Source organism: Dufourea novaeangliae, unplaced genomic scaffold (genome assembly GCF_001272555.1).
Source record: "Dufourea novaeangliae isolate 0120121106 unplaced genomic scaffold, ASM127255v1 scaffold39, whole genome shotgun sequence".
Lineage (NCBI taxonomy): Eukaryota > Metazoa > Arthropoda > Insecta > Hymenoptera > Halictidae > Dufourea > Dufourea novaeangliae.
This window is the reverse complement of record NW_015373918.1, coordinates 2,342,820-2,361,705: the sequence shown is the minus strand read 5'-3', so window position 1 is coordinate 2,361,705 and position 18,886 is coordinate 2,342,820. Positions and strand designations below refer to the sequence as shown.

The 18,886-nt window shown below is 46.3% G+C and overlaps 1 protein-coding gene across 3 annotated transcripts in view; it reads right to left on the bottom strand.

Moving 5' to 3' along the window:
* LOC107194445 (acetylcholine receptor subunit alpha-like 1) overlaps positions 1-18,577 on the bottom strand; it is a 58,794-nt gene extending 40,217 nt beyond the window's left edge. For 2 of the 3 annotated variants that reach the window (XM_015584070.1, XM_015584069.1), the window contains exon 1: positions 18,320-18,499. In XM_015584070.1, coding sequence (XP_015439556.1) covers positions 18,320-18,499 — 180 coding nt within the window. Of the gene's footprint in view, positions 1-18,319 lie in introns of all 3 variants that reach the window. The other variant, XM_015584068.1, reaches the window with a different exon arrangement.
* Positions 18,578-18,886: the final 309 nt, after the last annotated feature.

The window sequence follows — 18,886 nt, the reverse complement described above, 5'->3', positions numbered from 1 at the left end:
ACACGAGTTATTTCACTGATTCCACGCGGTTCGTTACAATAATACCGATTTTTCCTTTGTTGTTTGCTTTTTCGTTGTGCCTTTTTTTTTTTTGTTTTTCAAGGGGAAAGAGCGGTACGCGAGTCGTTTACGTGGTAAAATGTTCACAGCGGGAAACGTAATGAATGAAACGTGGAAACTGTGACGGCGACAAAGGGTTCTAAAAACTTTATTGTTCCCGCTAGCGCGGAGTATTTTACCCATTCTGGAAGAACGAACGTCCAAAGGGTTTCGATTCTATTCGTTGATCGACTTTAACAAAGAAGAAAAAAAACGGCCTTACAATTAGCGAGATCTGCGCTTTGAAAGGACCGTCGCTCGCGCGTTCGAAAAGGCAGACGTCGCCTCGGGAACGGACAGTCGGCGGAGGATCGTGTGAACCGGGCTTCATAACAAAAGTGGGAGCTTCCGCAGAGTCTTGGAGGCAACAAAGACAAATTAACCGGCGCAAGTAGAAAAGTTTTAATTGCATTCGGCCACTGAATCGGCCAGGTTCTTTGACCATCCAGGTACATCGCGGTCTTTCCTTCGCTCCTTAGTCCTCGATCGAGCGTCTACTCTTTTGCTTTCGGTTCTCGGGTTCCCGGTCGCTGCCTGGTGCGCGCAAAACTCCGATTTAGTCGCGCTCGAAGACGACATTCTCACCCCCGCGCTGAGACTGGGCTGGTAGGGTTGAATAAAGAAAAGAAAAAAGGGAATCAATTCGATTCGCGATGGCCAACTGCCACGAAAGTTTCGAGCGAGAATCCGACCGCCCACCGGTCGCGCTAACATTTCTCGAACCCGCGAAACACGTCGACGTCGACGGTAACAACGACGAATGGTAATGGTGGATTACTTTATTCCCAGGCCCGTGAAACGTCGACTCCGTGCCGTGCTAACGACTCTTTGAGAACTGAGCTCGTTAAATGGATTTGCTTCGAGAAATACCGATTTCGCGATTTCCGTTCTTCTCTACGACGGGCTCTCGCCGCTTCTTCTGAATTTATCTTTTGTCGAGGTTTCGCCGATCGATGAGAGGAAACATATAGTTCGCGGGGAGAACGAGAATACTTTACGGAGAGACCGAAACTGATTTTTTTGTCAGATGTGCCTTGCGTAACATTTTCAAGCGAACTTACGGAATCCCTAATATTCCTCTGTACGATTGAGAAATCAAGTTACTCGGTTAATTTAAAGCACAAACTTCGTACGCTGCACTCGGAAACCCGGGTCCTGGCACACGGAAGTAAATCCAATCGAACGTCTTTATGCTTTTTCGTTGTTTCGACTCGAATTATTTACACGGCAAAGACGGAGCAGGTCGAATTCGAAGGTACAGACGCGTATAGTTTCCTGCGCGCAAACGGGACCACTTGTTTGTAATTTCAACAACGCAAGTATTAAATTATTCGGAACAATGTGTGCGACGACACGCCTCGAATAACTGGCTTCGAATACGCAGAGCTCGCTCTCGCGAGTTTGGATTTGCAATTTCGCGCATAATACACGTTACCGTAACGTCACTAGGGGTTTCGCGCAAAGCTCGCGACGCGACGTCTACAGGAGTAGCTAAGGGTGGGGGGTGGGAACCGACTCGCACGAAGGAACCCTAACCCTCGGATCTCACAGGCTTCCTCGCGAAAGAATCAATCGAATTTACGCGGGACACGTTCACGGCTACACAATTTCCACGAGCAACGAGGAAGATTACCGGGAAATTTATGGGAACAGACACAAATCCAATTAGTCCGTGAATACAGACAGTCCTGAGAGGATATGCCTATTAGTTTGCTTCGGCATGGCTGAGCCTCTCTCCTTCGGGCCCTCTTATGCCTCTCCTGAAGAGGATCCATAATCCATTCGGTGGGGACCAAGTTCCCAAACCGTTCTACAAACTCGCGAATCGTGACTAGCAGAATCTAGAATTGCAAATTCAAGTTGTTCGCCGTTTGCGTGGCGAACTTTGAATGCGATCCGTCATACATCATCTGCTTTGTTATCCTGTTTCGTCAAATCCGCTAAGCGACAACGAGCACTCGAATCCCGCTCATTTGGCCCGTGATCGTTATAGGTACTGTAGGGTGTGAGATGCGTGAGGTTTGTGAGTTTAGTTTCAGATCGAACGAGAGTGCGTGCTACATAAGATTGAATGAAAGGAACTGCGTCGAACGTCGTGATCGATAATCTACACGAGGTAAAAATGCGTGAATACGTGTGTAAACCTAAATGGGATTGGAAACGCTTCGAATCGATTAGAAACTGTCTTGAATTCGAGCGACAAATTTGAATCGCTTCGAATCTGATTCGAAGCTACAAAAGTCTTGAAAGTCTTGAAAATCTTGAAAGTCTTGAACGGATTCCAAGTTTCGAGGCAATTTGAAGTCTCGAGCGGCTTCGAAGTCTTGACCAGATTCGAAGTCTTTTTTCTTTATTTAGTAATTTAACGGGTATTAACCCAGTACACATATATAACAATGAATGACAATAAGATTAGAAACAGTTACATCAATATATTATACAGTATGGAATTAGTCACAACAGGAAATTTTTAATGAAATATTAACAAGATTAAACAGGTCTTAGTGCTCTATGTAGGGATGCCTTAAAGTATTCAATAGAGCCACTGAAAAAGTCAATCAGATCCGTGATATTATTGGCTGATTTCAGGATTCGATAAATCGGATCGCCTGAACCATATTTAGTTTTTACTATATCAAGTCTTGACCAGATTCGAAGTCTTGAACGGATTCGAGTCTTGAACGGTCTTGGAAATCTTGAGGAAAATGTCTTTTAGGAAAGACAGTGAGTGGGTGCACTCCTAAGTGGACGTGCCCTTAATGCGTTCGGTCGATTCGTCACGCACAGCCTATCCATGAAAATATACAAACTATCGACGACCCAGACGTTTCGCTAAGAGGCTGTGCGTAGAGAACTCCCAAGATTTCCAAGACCGTTCGAGACTCGAATCCGCTCAAGACTTCGAATCCGTTCAAGACTTCGAATCTGGTCAAGACTTCGAATCCGTTCAAGACTTCGAATCTGGTCAAGACTTCGAATCCGTTCAAGACTTTCGTAACTTCGAATCAGATTCGAAGCGATTCGAAGTTTTCGTCTATGTACAGATTCGAAGCGATTCGAAGCGTTCCAAATCCCATCACTACTTATGACCGAGTGTGACCGCGTATGAAAGGGGATGTATAAGAGGGAGGTTAGTCAGAGCGAGAGTGTCTTAAGAGCTAGAGTGTTGTAAGCGTATCCTAACGAGTTCTTTATATTACACATTTTAGAATAAACCTTTTATTTCTACTAAATACAACCACCACTTTAATATTATTCCTACAGTACATATTTCGATTTTTCGGACGTTGATGGAAACGCGTTCTTTTTGCCTGTGGTTCGCGCTCTATCCCGATCAACGCACAGCTACGGCGCGTACGTTTCTCAACTGGTTTTAAGCGATCTCTCGTGAAAATTGTTTCGGTCGCGCAAGAAACAATTATCGTATTCGGTGTCGACGGAACGAGTTTCGGCGTTAAATATCGGAAAAGCACTTCCGTCGGTGAACAGCATTCAATCGACGCCACCCGAATCACAGCCTACTTCTATACCCCGATTTCCGATATACCTATCCTTTCCATCTGTCAACGTTTGCTTCGAATAAATCGACCGATTGCTTCGGGGAATACCGCTCGATCCCTACTGTCACCGAAAACAATCATCGCGTCGTTTACAATTTCCCTCGCTATCCCTGCGTTCTTCTGTAGATATCTTCTTTCTTTTTTCTTTTCGTTTTGTTACCGTTTTAATTCAATGGCGTTCGTTCACGGTCCCTCGTTATTGCGCGCGCTCGTGGCGAAATTGACAATTTCCGGGAAGATGTCCGTTGAAGATTTCCTACCGTTGCCCCGTTTTGTTTCCTGTTCGAAACAGGTCGACAGGTAAACTCGAACGGTCTCGCTTATCATTACCCGCCACGGTTACAGGAAACGAAAGTGACGCGAATAGTAGAAACGGGAGACCGGCTCACGGCGAAACGGCAAATGCAAATCGAGCGGAAATTGTTTTAAAAATGAACAGCTTTGGTCAGCCGTTTCGATCGTAATTATTCGCAGGCGCGCGTTACCCGAAATTCAATCGTTTCACCAGCTGCCTCGCTCGATAAACGTTATTCGAAGGCGAGAATACCGTTTCACGTGTATTTCACGAATTTCGATTCGAATGTGGATTATTCAGCCGCGTGTTGCAACTAAAATATCGCTAGAATAAAGAGCATAAAGAGGAAGCTAACACGTCCGTATCTTTTGGTACTAAATCCGATCAACGAGACACCTGCAGATAAAAAGCAGCCTCTTCGTAATTGGTAATAATGTCGGAACTAGTGTAAACGTACGGGTCGCGTCGCCATTAATAAAATTCCATCGAATCCTGTCTGCCACTGCAGAAAAAACTACGAAGTGCTGTTAAAGTTTGATAGCGCACGTTCTATGTATACAGACCGTGACACGCTCGGACGACAAGTACGGCGGCCACTAATTAACCTGGACCCAGTAATTAAACTGCCGACGCTTAGCATCTCGACCGCGAATGTTCGCAGCGTGAAATCGGCTGGAATGATGTTGGTCGCGGTGTACTAATGTCTCCAACGCTGCGGCGACACACAAAAGAGTACGCGCCCTACCGACGCGACGACGAAAGCAAAGCCGTAGGATGTACCTTCCGATGCTGCGGGGATTATACTTCCAACGATCAACGCCCAAACGATCAAAGAAACAGGAAAAGGGTGCGTCCGTCGTATAACAAAATGACGGAGCGACACCGAATTCGATGGATTATCGCGAAGCTGCGAAATCTGGCGAAATATACCGAGATGATTGACAATCAGCTTGGAAAAGTCACGCGTCATTTCGAAGCGTCTCGTCTCTCGCAGAGACATCCCGAAATAATAGATATACGCTTGGAACAGCCGTATCGATAACCGAGGATGACGGCTGATGGAAAATATACTGCGTATCGATTGCCCGCTTCAGGAACGGACTCCCGAATCGAATAACGACGTTAACGATAATTGTAATTCGGTCATTGCGATTCCCTGCTTCAATTTTCACGGCTGCCGTCGACGTCCCGGTCACGCACAAATGTGCAAATGAAAAAAGTTTTTCGGCGAATAGTTTCCTCGTCCCAGCTCGACGACTGACGGTGGGAGAATTTATGGGGGAGCCGTTGAAACCTGACGTACCGACGTCTTTCGCCTCCTCCCTTTTTAAATTCTGGGAAAAACGATGGTGAAATTATTATGGCGTTATTATAAATTGCGTTATTCTCTAAGAAATATTTCCCGAACAGTCGGGGCAAGAACTGTCGTCCTTCATAAATTTACAAAACCGTCGAGGTAGTTTATTATTGCGACGTCAACTCTTTTGCCATTGCCTTTTGCACCGTGGATTCAACGATACAGCGTCGAAGTAACAACGGCCGTTCGATATCATTGCGGTTAGATTGCCTTAGTGCCTTTGATCGTAAGTATTTGATCGAGCCGACAGTCGACTGGCGGCGCGACGCTGTCGACGTCGTCGCCAACGCCACGCCTGCTATTATTTCGCTGCGGGACACGGTTGCAAAAGCGGCGTGCGGCCGCAATAGCTGCTGCCACTGCCGCCGTTTGGCCGTTCGCGGACTCGTTGCAGCTGGGAGTGCAGCAGCCACGGTTCGATGACCCTCGGCTGGATTGCACCGGCGACGCTCTCGCGCATCGATACGCCTCCCATATTCACCCGACAAAAGTAACGTCGAAACGTTTCACTCTCTTTCTCTTCCCTCCTGTTTTTTCTATCTGAAAAATTTTCCAGGGCGCTCGAAGCGCGTCAGGGATGAGAACAAGGGAAACCGGAGGCATACAGTTACGTGTATTCTTCGAACGCGCTGCTGGCTCTGGTCGCGATAAACTTCGTAGTTATGTAAACTATATTCACTGTCGCAGATCGAGGAGTCTTGTATCTTCGATGCAACGATTAAAAAAACAAACTAGAATTTATTATTTTCCGATCCGACTCGCAATGGAAAAACTGTTGTTGATTAGCCGTGTTCCATTCGGTGAAACGGAATCCGATGAATGTTCGGCGAACCGGGGAACTCTGTATGGAAATCTTTTGATGGGAAACTGGTATTCTTAGCGGTGCGCTGTACATTTCTTGTAAAATCATTGTCCGAGATCCTCTGCCGCGAATTGATTTTTCGCAAAACTGAAAACCAAAAGCTCCGAAATCAGAATTCCGCCAGAGACTGTTCGAGCGAGATGATTGCTGACGTAATTTATTGTAATAAAGAGGTGGTACACACAGGGGCGAATCGGTGACATGATTTTAACGTGCGTCGACGAGACGAGACGTATTGTGAACGCGGCAGAGTTCAGCGAACGTTTGAAACCGACATCATATGCACCATTTTGTTTGACGCCTCTTCGTTCTCGTGTATACACCGTGCATTTCGGTCAAAGTAGGCGAATACACTCCTCTTCTTCCACGTGTTTTCGTCCCGCGAATAGAATTCATGGGGCGTAAAAGAGTAAGCAGGAGCTGTACCGCTGAAAATCATGTTAGCATCAACGTTATTTCCCTTTATTTTCGCGCGCAAGATTCAGCCGCGTCGCGCGATTACACTCTCCACGCAGCTTCTCGCTCTGATTTCGTCGCAGCGTATCGTCGAGAGTTTAACTCGAATACGTACAAAGGAGTTACGCCCCACGCTTAACCGTTATGCCGATAGCAGTTCCACGCTATTATACGATTGTTAACCGCTACGGTGGATCGTTGCCGTTCACCGTGAAACCATCTCGGAGTAATTCTGAGATCCGTTAACCTCGCTGCGGCTCCGATGCCCGGTAGGTACCCTCGACGTTCGATGGGGCGTCTTCGAGTTATCGATTCGGTCCTGAATACGATTCGACTCGCAATAACGAGAGAATTAACGCGGAATCGAAAACTGGCAGCGAGACGAAAGAGAAACGAGTGTACGATTCGAGGTAGAGAAGGAGGAAGAGGAACGCTGGCGGTGTTTCAGCCTCGAGGCAAGTTCGACGATGCACGAGCGAACAATTCCAGTCGATTGCACGGTCTCGATCGCAAACGGTGCTTGGACTACTCACTCACCCCCTCTGCCCCCGGCTCACCCTTTCGCCGTGATCGCCCTTCTTGCTTTTTACCACCTCTCTTCTGCTTCCCTTCTGCCTTTTTTCCGCCTCTCCACTCTTCCCCCCCCCCGTGCCTCCTTCTTGAAAGCCAGTTAATATCCAAGAATAAACAAAACCATCGCTGCATCGGACGGCTCCGTGAAATCAAATTATTATGATGAAAGACCGGTCGAGCACTCTCCGGCTGCTCGTCATTTTTTAAAATTCATTAGCAAATTAACCCGTCGTCGTCCCCGCCGCCCCGTCCCGGTGAAAAGCAAGCGAGAAGCGGGTGAGAAGCACGTACCGTGTCCTGTTTTTCGAAGCCCCACCAGTGAAACGAGGCTTTTCCGAGGACACTACCAATCACCGCTAATAATCACGCGTCACCAATATCTCAATTTTCTCGTATAATCTTGCTGATCGGGGACTCTTCCTGTAGTTTTTCTCAGAACCTCCGTAAATTCCGAAGGTATTGCATTGAAATTATTTTAATCCCGGTTTACGGTAAACACCACACGTCGCGTTCGCACATAATCATTTAACAGCCTCGCGTTATCCCCGACACTCTCGTGCTCCATAGTTTGTGTTAGGTCTGGTTGCTAATGGAACGATCCATATGCAGATTGTTGTTCGAACCGACAGATTACAATTTCACATACATATGTAGATTGCATCACGCGGCTCGAAAGACGCGGCCAAGTATATTTAATAAGCAGCACGTTTCAGCGTTCAGGCCCTCAAGACCAACGACTCGAACAGAAATGAGACGACATGGAAACGAGTGTCGTTCAACAGACGCGAATGATATTAATAAAACTATCTCGTAACGTTTCGTTCTCGCCGCGAGAGAAGCGAGGTATACTGAAATTTTTCACTGCAAATAATTCGAATCGTTTGCAATTCCCCATCCCTATATACCAACCCCGAATCGATGCGACGACGGTGAAACGCGTTCGCTGCTCTATTTGGTAACAAAGCTGATCAATTACATTTCTATTCGAGAAGGATCCCTGGGCCACGTATGCCCGATTATTGCTGTAGCCAGCAATTTACTTAAACGGCATCTCCGAACGCAAGATGCGCATTCAGCGTCGCGTCGCGAGCCCAGCCTGTCTCACCCCAGCAACGACCGACCGTCGACTGCATTCGGCCGATTAAACGGCATCTCCGAACGCAAGATGCGCATTCAGCGTCGCGTCGCGAGCCCAGCCTGTCTCACTCCAGCAACGACCGACCGTCGACTGCATTTTCGCAGAATAGGAAAACTGCTTCTGGCTTCGCGTATCGCCGAGTCTAGAACATCGCGAACCAGGAACTCGAATCGACGACGCGCGTTAAAGCTCAAAACCTTCGCCGCTTCTTCCACGAAGAAAGGAAAAAAAAATGATTCCGCGTCGAGCTGCTCTAGCCGACATAATCGTAAACGATATTTATCCGCGTTTCTACCCATAATATTTGGAAGAATGGTTTCTTCCCGGTATTTCGAAAAATGAAGGAACGATACGCTGGTGGATTCTATCGATCCAGGTCCATCGGATAAGTAGTCCGTGGAAACTGTCCATACAGCCACCAGCGTGGTATATAAATGAGGCATACCTAATTTCACGGAAGTCACCGGCACAAGCAACGATGCGTTCTCCGATGGACGATGTCGAGAGATTCGTTATCAAATATAGCCAAGCAGCCACGCGACGAGAATGCAAAAGTTCGAACGGTCCGACGTCTATTATCGGCTCCGAGTTAGCTGCTCGTTCGCTCAAAAGGGTAGTTAACCCCTTTCCGTCGATCCTTAGGGCGAGCAAAGTTACCGCGTCGATCGTTCGTACATTCTCCCCCTCTGGAGAATACAACTTTCTGTCCCTCTGTTGGACCATCGAGCAACGTATAATATAAATTGCGATAAGAAGCTTAAGAATGCGTTGCAATATTTGTATACAATACTTGGACCATTTTTAAGCTATTCGAGTAGGTATACCGTACGAGTGTAGGTACAGGCAAACGATCTCGATACACTAACATCGAGTCGGAACGACTGATACCCGGTACGTCGTATCGTATGTATCTTGATATTCCGATTTTTCTGAAGTTTGCTTGCGATCGAACGAGAGTCCAGCCGAGTTCTCGCGGCAGTCGAGTACGACGCTCCTGTCGACATAAAGATACCGACGAACCTTCGCAGCTTTTACGCGAAAATCGATGATATCCCGCCCTCGAGTCCGATACGTATGTAGATAAGTAGGTAGGTACCGGTGACTGACGCGCACTCATTGCTGAGATACGCCGTGTCGTGTCGCATCGCGTTGGCCTTATCTTTTTTGCGCTTTTCTTCCTCGTTTATTTTCTTTTTTTTTTTCTCGTCGCTCCCTTTCCAGCCACTGCCACCTAACTACCGAGTACCTATGTATTTTGCCACTCGAGGCCGTGCTTTAAATCGCTCCTGGATAAGCCCGCAGGAAAGTGCAAAAGTGCACCGAGACGAGTTGTGCGCGTACATCAGTTCTGCACGGTGTAATCGGACTTTTCACGATGAACGATTACCCCTGGATCCGTCTACGTTCCCCGTGTATCCAAAGAAACAGCTTCCGTTTGATGTAGTTTCGCCGAGCCGGTTTTTCACGGGTGAAACTTGCAGACGCGAATGGGCGAGGTTTTTATTTACCGTTTTGATTTCGCCTGGCGTGGCCCATTCAATGGTTCTTCCATTCGGCGCAGCATGGCGCGGCGCGATGCGCAGCCAAGGTTACACCGATAATTGCGATTTCATTCGCCTTTTTCGTTGTATTTTCGCGCGAAAGTGTCGACGAGCAAAAATGTACAGAGAGTTCTCACGAGTCTACAGGCATCGCGAACCCATGGAAAGGCACCGTATCTAAACCGACGCGATTCTTGTACGGAGTAACTCCTTGTGAATTCGTCAAAGTTATTACCGATTGGCGAAGACAACTCAAAGCCTCGGAATTCCAGGCGGTTCGAGACGTATTTCAAAAGCGTCGAATGATCGGATGGAAAGCATGAAAAATGATACGTTTCACCGATATTCCATGGTCGCCGACAGTAACCTACGATTTGTGGATCATCGATAGCACGTCGTATCGGATGAAAGGAAACGCAGGGATGGGATGAAAGGCAATGTCGGATGGACTGACGTTCCCAAAGAGAAGCAAAGTTGCCGTGGGTCCCGACGACAAAGCCGATGGAATTGAAGGGACAGCTCAGGTTCGATGCTTCTCCATTCGAGTCGTGCTCGTAACGAGGAGCTTCGAACGCGCGGAAAGATTTTAGACGACTAAATAATAAAGCTTGATTTGCAACGAGGTTACATGTACTAAACGTTTGGTTATTCTCTCTTAATTACGCCAAGCGTTATTTACCAATTGCAGCTCGTCGAGTAAAAATGATCGTGAGATAACTCGCGCCACAGGAGGTTAATCTTCTACCCGATGGAATCGCTGGATGCTCGAAGGGTGGATACAAGAGTTGCGGCCGGTAGTTACGGCAATTGGATTCCAACCAGCCGTGGCTGCTGGCCTGTGAAAACTACAGGAAACTTAATTACCCGAAGTGGCCGGTAACAAGGGAGAAAGCGATTACTCGCCGCGTTGAATCTCGTCGATCTGTCGGTACTGTCATCAATTTACGGTCAACTGCGTGTAAACTCGCGTGCACCTTCTGCACTTGGTCTCGTTGCGTCGCGTCGTGTCCCGATTCGATTCGATTCGGCTCAACCCGCAATGCCGCGGCAAAAACAGATATCGATCGCCCATTGTTGCTACGACGTCATCTCGTTTTGTTTTCCCGACTCGATGCGGCCCGATGCGTCTCTTTGGACGCGTGTCGCCGACTCGTTTGAGAGCCTCGCCTAACAGGAAATTACGAACGCCCTGAAGATCCTCCGATACCGTCTCGACTGTTTACACGTTCGCTTCAATGGTTCGGTTCTGCGTGACGTCTCTATTTTCTAATAATTAATTGGCACAGACAGCGTGATGCGATTCACGGTTGCATAGTATGGAGCTACATAGAATTCGCCAACGAATCGCGATGTCAAGCGTGGACAGACTCTCGAACATTACGGTAGAGTATTGCCTAATATCGAGGAGTCACCTTCTTAATAGATCTCCATTTTAATAGCCACCCATCCCATCAATTGAGGCAGCATCTGTCAGTAGAACCATTAACCTTAGAATTCACTTGACCCTTGTCATACCGTTTCATCGATAGTTACGTTTGGTGAAACTTTCTCGGCCTTACTCGACCGTCCCCGTTATTCCCTCGTCACGGGTCTGGCCGCCCTGTAATCCGTGCAGACGATTCGATCGATTCTCTCCCTTCGTTCGAACGAGTCTGTAATTATTCGTTTACCGTTTATACGAAATACATATTCGAAACTCGTCGAGTCCGTAACCATGAATTTCACAGGATTTCGACGTTCACAAGTACCCACGGTTCGTACATACTAGGCGACGCTCGACTCGGCAGATATTACGGGAATCGCGAACTTAATCGTCCCAATTAGCCCGAGATCAGTCACCTGCGAAGACTGAAGGAAATTTAATTATTCGCGTCGACCGGTAACAAGGCAGGAAATGAGGGGTCTCACCACTATGCGCGGCTGATTTAGAACCGAGCCGACGGGATTCATGCATTGGAACGCGGTGCAACCACCTTTGGTTCTTTGCATTGTTATCGATCCATCTGGTAATTTCAAATGACAGCAATAACAGTAATAATAATAATAGATCCGGAAAGAAAATAATAATCGTTACGGACATCGTCTACGGATGTAATGGAAACTTGCTGGCATCGATCAAATCTTACCTTACAGAGCGTCTACAAGTTGTTAAAGTAAATAACGGCCTATCTGCTCCCATTAAAGCTACCTCAGGTGTTCCACAGGGTGCACATCTAGGTCCATTATTTTTTATTATTTTTATTCATGATTTAGCTGATGTTTTTGTCAACAGCAAGTTTCTGTTATACGTCGATGACCTCAAAATTTTTAGAAGAATTTCGGATGTTAGTGATACGCACAAACTTCAGGCTGATCTCACAAGATTTTGTGATTGGTGTAGAAAGAACAAGATTTATCTTAATCTCACTAAATGTTATGTAATGAGGTAATCCCGTAAAATGCATCCCGCAACTTTTGACTATAATCTTGATGGTGATGAAGTAATAGAAATTAATGAAACTAAAGACCCTGGCGTTTGGATTACACCAATGTTAAATTTTTCAAAGCACTACAATAACATTGTAAGCACTGCTCTCAAAACATTAGGCTTTATCAAACGTTTCACTATTAATTTTAAAAATATTAACACCATTAAATTACTGTATTTTCAATTAGTCCGGCCTCAGTTAGAGCATGCTTCAACAGTCTGGTCTCCTCAATTTTCAAAATATGTGTTAATGGTAGAGAGAGTGCAGCATAAATTTATCAGGTACATTGCCTTTAGACTGAACACCCCTATGCGGCGTAATGATCACGACTATGTACCTTTATTAAACACACTAAACATGACTTCTTTGGCTGATCGCAGAGTTGTCAACGATCTTTTTTTTTTATTCAAGCTTATAAATGGTCAGATCTCATGTCCTCAATTGTTGCAGCTCGTTAACTTTTGTGCTCCTTCAAGGTGTATTAGAAAGAATCATATATTTTATTATGATATAGTAAAAACTAAATATGGTTCAGGCGATCCAATTTATCGAATCCTGAAATCAGCCAATAATTTCACTGATCTGATTGACTTTTTCAGTTGCTCTATTGAATACTTTAAGGCATCCCTACATAGAGCACTAAGAACTGTTTAATCTTGTTAATATTTCATTAACAATTTCCTTTTGTGACTAATTCCATACTGTATAATATATCGATGTAACTGTTTCTAATCTTATTGTGATTAATTGTTATATATGTATACTGGGTTAATACCCGTTAAATTACTAAAATAAAAAAAAAAAAAAAAGTTCGCTGCCCTTATCCACGCAAACCCGGTGCAGAGTGGCTTACCGCTTCGTGGTCCGTCGCTCAGACTGATTTCGATCGACATATCGTTACGATTTACCCCCTTCTGTACTCAACGCTGTCCTCTTTTATGTAACTTTTCCGCTATCCTTAACGTCGTGTCAAACTTCTAAATTGACTTCGAAACTAGGAACAGAGAATAGTATGCCTTTCCATACAGTATTTTAGAAACTTACTTTCAACTTCGATAGTTGATCCTGTTTTATCCTTAGTGTGCATTGCGAGATATAGCCACCCTTCCCCTCGTTACCCGAGAAAGGAATGAAATCCTAAATTCCAGGATACGCGACATTCTATCGATAATTAACGAACATTCGACACCTCTGTCGAGAAACACCGCTTGTAAGAAGATTCGAACCGTTAACGGGAAAAATCGTTCCGATGTTTCTCTCTGGTCGAGAGCCTAATGAACGAAAATGCGTCTTCGTTATCGTGTCGCTACTGATAACGACGAGGTAACGCGATCGCTGTAACACTAGCTTAAAGATGAGCCCTGCGCAACCGTCACTTCGAATCGCGATGATGTAAAACAATATTTCGCTGTCCGATCCAAAGTGATAACGAGGAAAAAAACTTACGACTGTAGTAATTCGAGTTAATTGACAGTGATTGAAGAAATTGCACAGATACCGAGGTTTTCCTACGTCCTACATTGAAATTCCGCTTGATTAATCGACGTAGTTACAAAATATCCGTGCTATTAATTGGCAAGACCCGAGTATTTTTAAATTGGTTACGTTCGATAGAGGAAGCAATAAAGTTCCGGAACTGGCGATCGCTTATTTGCATTGCACCAATCCGCCGTGTATAATCGCCCCTCGAAATGCGCGTAATGGAAAACGACACGTTCCGTTTAACTCGATCGATTTAACTGTATCGAGAAGTGTAATTCACCGTTCGATTTGGCAAACAACGCACAGAGGCTCCGTAGTTCCATCGTGATCGTCGAGAACCGTGATTGTCTAACCGTAATTGTTTTATCTCGAGACGAGAATGGTTCAGCATTCTTTAAACACTGCCGCGCTTTAATCGAAGAAAGTTCCAATTATCGAGTTTCCAATAAGGCCCGTTTCAATTAACCGTCCCGGTCCATTTTCACTCGCGAGTCGCGAGGAGTGCAGTAGAATGTGTTCCAAAAGAATCAAATCGTCCGAAAGTCGAGTACAATCGAACGCAGACGACATCCTACGGTCAAATGTTTCAATTCCAATGAAATCGTATACGATCGACCAATCGTCTCTGATCGTGAGTGAAGTATAAAGAAAAGTGCGCGAATAGAATCGAATCGTGGCGAACTGTCGCTCCGAAGAGTGCGTTGAAAATCGTGCATCTAAACACGGCAAGTAAACAAAAGCCCATAATCAAAGGATATTTCATTGCACGCTTTTGATTATCTAACTGCCCGTAGTAATTGGACAGTGTCGGATGATGCAAAACTGTGCACGCTGTTCAAAACACAGCCAGCGCGCGCTCGCAGGGAGAATCGAACCGTTGCGAATTTACTTTCCGGATTTCCGGTCAGATATCGCGAGCTCGGGCTTAATTAGCAGAAACGAGGGGATCAAGTCCTTCGTTTTACCCTCTGCTGTGGCCCTAACGAGGCGAGAGTTCAAGCCGTTATCGTTTGCGTGGAAAATTTAAAGGAAAAAGAAAAAAGAGAATACCTCGCGTCGGTTCCGTGGAAACTTTTAAGTTGATACATCTCATTTATTCGACCGGATGCAAATACTGTTGCAGGTATGCGACAGATTGTTTCGAGTCGTTCAAATATTTGCTAATTAATCACCTCCTTTCGAGGAATAATCGATAGGACAAATAGTCGCAGCTGGCCGGTAAATTTTTCGCTCTGCATTTACCACGTCCAACGTTTAATAATTGCTTTTCTTCGGGAGCGGTATGGAACAACAATATTTGTTCGGCGTCGTTTGTCTCCTTTCTCAATCAAGATTTCGTCTGTTTGCGAGAGACAGAAAATCCGCTCGCGATACAAAGACGGAAAAAGCGAGGAAGCTTCGAACGGCGGCTACAAGGGGTCAGCTATTCTAGCCGAAAGTCAATCTCGCCCGGGTGCTGCAGCTCGTAAATCCCTATGAAGTCGAAGCCCGTTCTCCCGTGGAGGAGAACAGCCACGATTCGAGGAAGGTGTTTCCTTTGTAAAGGAGGCCGTGTAAATAACGATCCAACGCCGCCGCCGCCGTGGCAGAAATCGCTTCTCTTATGGCCCTTCTGGGACGTAATTCCTCTGTGACCAGACCTACCACTCGCCGCATCCATTAACCCAATAATGCTTTTCCATCCCGTTCGAGTATCGCGAGACTCGATTCGATACGATTCGAGACGATAGGGCTCGATTCGAACCATCTGCCGTGTTTAAATCCGTCTGGTACGGTCAGCTTTATGTCTCCGGCAGAAACACTCCACGCTCCGGTAGAAATTCCAAGTATGTATCTTGGAGCGAACGCGTCTAAACGGAAGAGTACGCGGACAATGCGAAACCGTTTACACACGGCAAACAATCGGCCAGTTAGTCCGTGATTATCGATCGGATTCCGAACCTTTGGTCGGCTGCGAAAAGTGGGCGTTGGCTGTCCGCGCGACAAGAGGATCCCGAAATCGGCCGACCGAGGAAAACGTCGATGACGAGGATCGAGTGAAAATCGTGGATCGTGTAACGCGATCGCGGCAGGAAACCGAGGTTGAATGGAGCGGCGTGTTTTGAATTACGGATTAGAGAAACAGGTTGGCCCGACCCAGTCTTTGAAAGCCGAGGGAAGCCGAATAGTCCGACAAATAGTGACAGAGCATCGTTGTTCGTGTTACCGTAAGCGTTTCGTAACGCTCAGACTAGGTTTCCCGTGTTGAACAATTTCCCACCTACGGTCCTTATCTCGTGACCCCGGTATTTTCTCGTCTACACACGAGTAGGTATCTCGCGATACGCGAACTCTTTTCATTCGGTCGTGATTTGCATTCTACGGTGAACCAGTCGGCGATTTCTGGTTCGCGATTCGACTATGCAATGGAGAAGTGGCCGCGCGCGTTGTCCCTCATCAAAGTTTCATCGGGCTCGTGGTTCAAGAGTGCAGTTAACGAGACGCGTTCTTCTCGTCTGTCGCTGAATATTCTGTACAGAATACTCGTGGAACACGTCGAAGAATGGAAACGAAGGATTCACCGAACGAAATTATCGATTGTATTTGGTTGCGCGTTTCGTGGGTGTTCGCGACAAGGCAGCGCGAGTTGGTAGTTGTTTCGCGTCCAGGTTAATAATGAAACTATTCAGTAGAACGTAACACGTTACCGAATCACGATTCCTCTGGGAAAATTAAAACGAATCGTTCCGAACGAAATGTTTTTCCGCGGAGAAAAAAAACAGTTGGTTCGGCAACTCACGGTATTCGATATCGAGAGAAACGGAAAACACACGAAAAAGGGAAAATTGAATTAACCGCTGCTACATTGCCGGTATATTACAAATTCCTAACTCGGGCAGCTTGTAATCGTAATCCACGAACTCGTGTGTTTTCACGATAATTGTCACGGCACAGATATTGTAAACGTCATCGACAGCCTGTGAACGTTTACCAATTGACAAACGATCACCGCCGCTTGTTCCTTCGAAACGAGCCAATGTGTCCGCGATTCATCGAATTTGTTTATTGGCACGTCCCGTCGTTTGGCGGACCAGCATCTGTTGCTTTGTCGCGGTGTTGGTACATTTTTTTTCCGTCGAATCGGCTGGTTCGATGAAACGGGAACGTCGCGCCGCCACGGTCGGTCGATTTTAATTCCATTCCAACGACTAGGAAAGTCGTACGGAATAGCCAGGCGGGACGTAAACAACAATAAACAGATTTAATCGAATAATCCGGGCACGTTGGCAAGTTTTACTGCGTACGAGTTTATAATAACCCAGCTCGGCAATCAGATTCACTTCCCGCCACAACCTCGCTTTTCGCTCTACGTCGAAAATTTGTTCTCCAACGCGTGCTTGCTTCCAGTTGGATTTCCTGCACTCGAGCATTCACTCCGCCAAGACTATTAACGATATAGTTCCATTCGACCGACGTTACGCGATCCATTTTTTTTTGCAGCTCAACCTAAACGAAGAAACGACGCAGACGGTGTTGGCGTTAACGTTGACGTTGCAACGACGATAACTAATGCGACGGCCGCCATTCGGTCGGCTGCAGCCCATAACAAATTAATTATAGGTTCAGCCCGAACACGTATTAGTCTATTGACGGCGGCGATCGAGGTAATTACAGGCGAAATTCGGAGTCGGGATATATAAGCGTGTAACACGAATGTAATAACCAAGGAAACAATGCGGGTCCCGGATTGAGGCGGGATCGGGATGGGGATGGGTATTGGGGTGGGAGTGGGTAGGTGGAGATGGAGATGGGGGTGGTAAAGGGACGCAGATACAATCGCGTAATTGTAGCACATTGATCCGTCGAGAAGATGACCTAGAGCTAGAGTGTATAGGTGGCTGTACGGGGTCCAGCAAACCTCGCCGAGACACGATTGATTGCTTGCGATCAGATTATGGCAATTAATGGCTCAAGTGCTACGGATCTCAACCCGCTTGTAAATTAGTTCCGGTTCCGGGCAGAGAACTCCCGGAATTCAACTTATCGCCGCAAGTACGTAAACGATCGGTATATGTATACATTTCAAGGATATACCTCCTACACGAGCCATCGACTACGCTGTGTACCTATCGGATCCAAACGAATTTCTACCTTGCCTTTGCTCCCCTCGCGGGTAGTCTCGGTAAAACTACAGTGACCGAACATCGGTCGACTTCGCGGTACCTACTGTTTACCGGAATACAGCAGGTAATCTATTGTGAAATACGAGGATTTGTACTTCGCTTACACGTCTACGCGTCAGTATATATATTCTCAAGTGACACACACCTCTTTGAGGTTCGGTAGAGCAAATCAAGAAGCGCGCAAAAATAAAAAAAAACTTTCGATTTAGACTCGCGAATAGATTGGCCTCCCGTTGGAAAGTGGTAACCTTGTCTGTACGTATGTTGCTTCTAACGTGTACGCTAGTTGTACGATAGGATAATAGGTTAAGTGGTGTTTACTCACAACGTCGATGAGCTGGGAGAGGCGTAGTCCCATTTTGACAGTAAGGCGATCGCTGTTGTTGCCAACAGGGCGGATGAGGCGGTTGTAGTTCGACAGCAGGTCGTCGTAGAGACGCTTCGCTTCCGGATTGGCCGAGGCACCCGGAAACGGGGCAACAAGACAGGAAATGGCCGTCGCCATCGCCAGCAATCCGCCCAGCCTAGACCACCATCGGCACCAGCCTTTCCCACCGTCGTTCGACCAAGCATCCCTAAGCATCGTACGCCTTGTCCACCCCTGAAACCATACATTTCATCGTTAAGCTCTGTTAACCATACCGATCGATATACAAAGGCGCTCCCAACTCAAACCTGCAAAATTTTCCGACACATTTACATTTATAATTATATGTATTTCAGTGTTCGTGTACACGAGCAATTGTTGATTCAAGTCAATTATACGCGAGTCTTTTTACACAAAATACGACGCGTTTGATTATAACTATATCACTAGTAATAAATCTATCGCCATCGCTATCATGATCGCTGTTCACTGAAACTGTGAAGCGAAACGTCTTCCTAACACTCG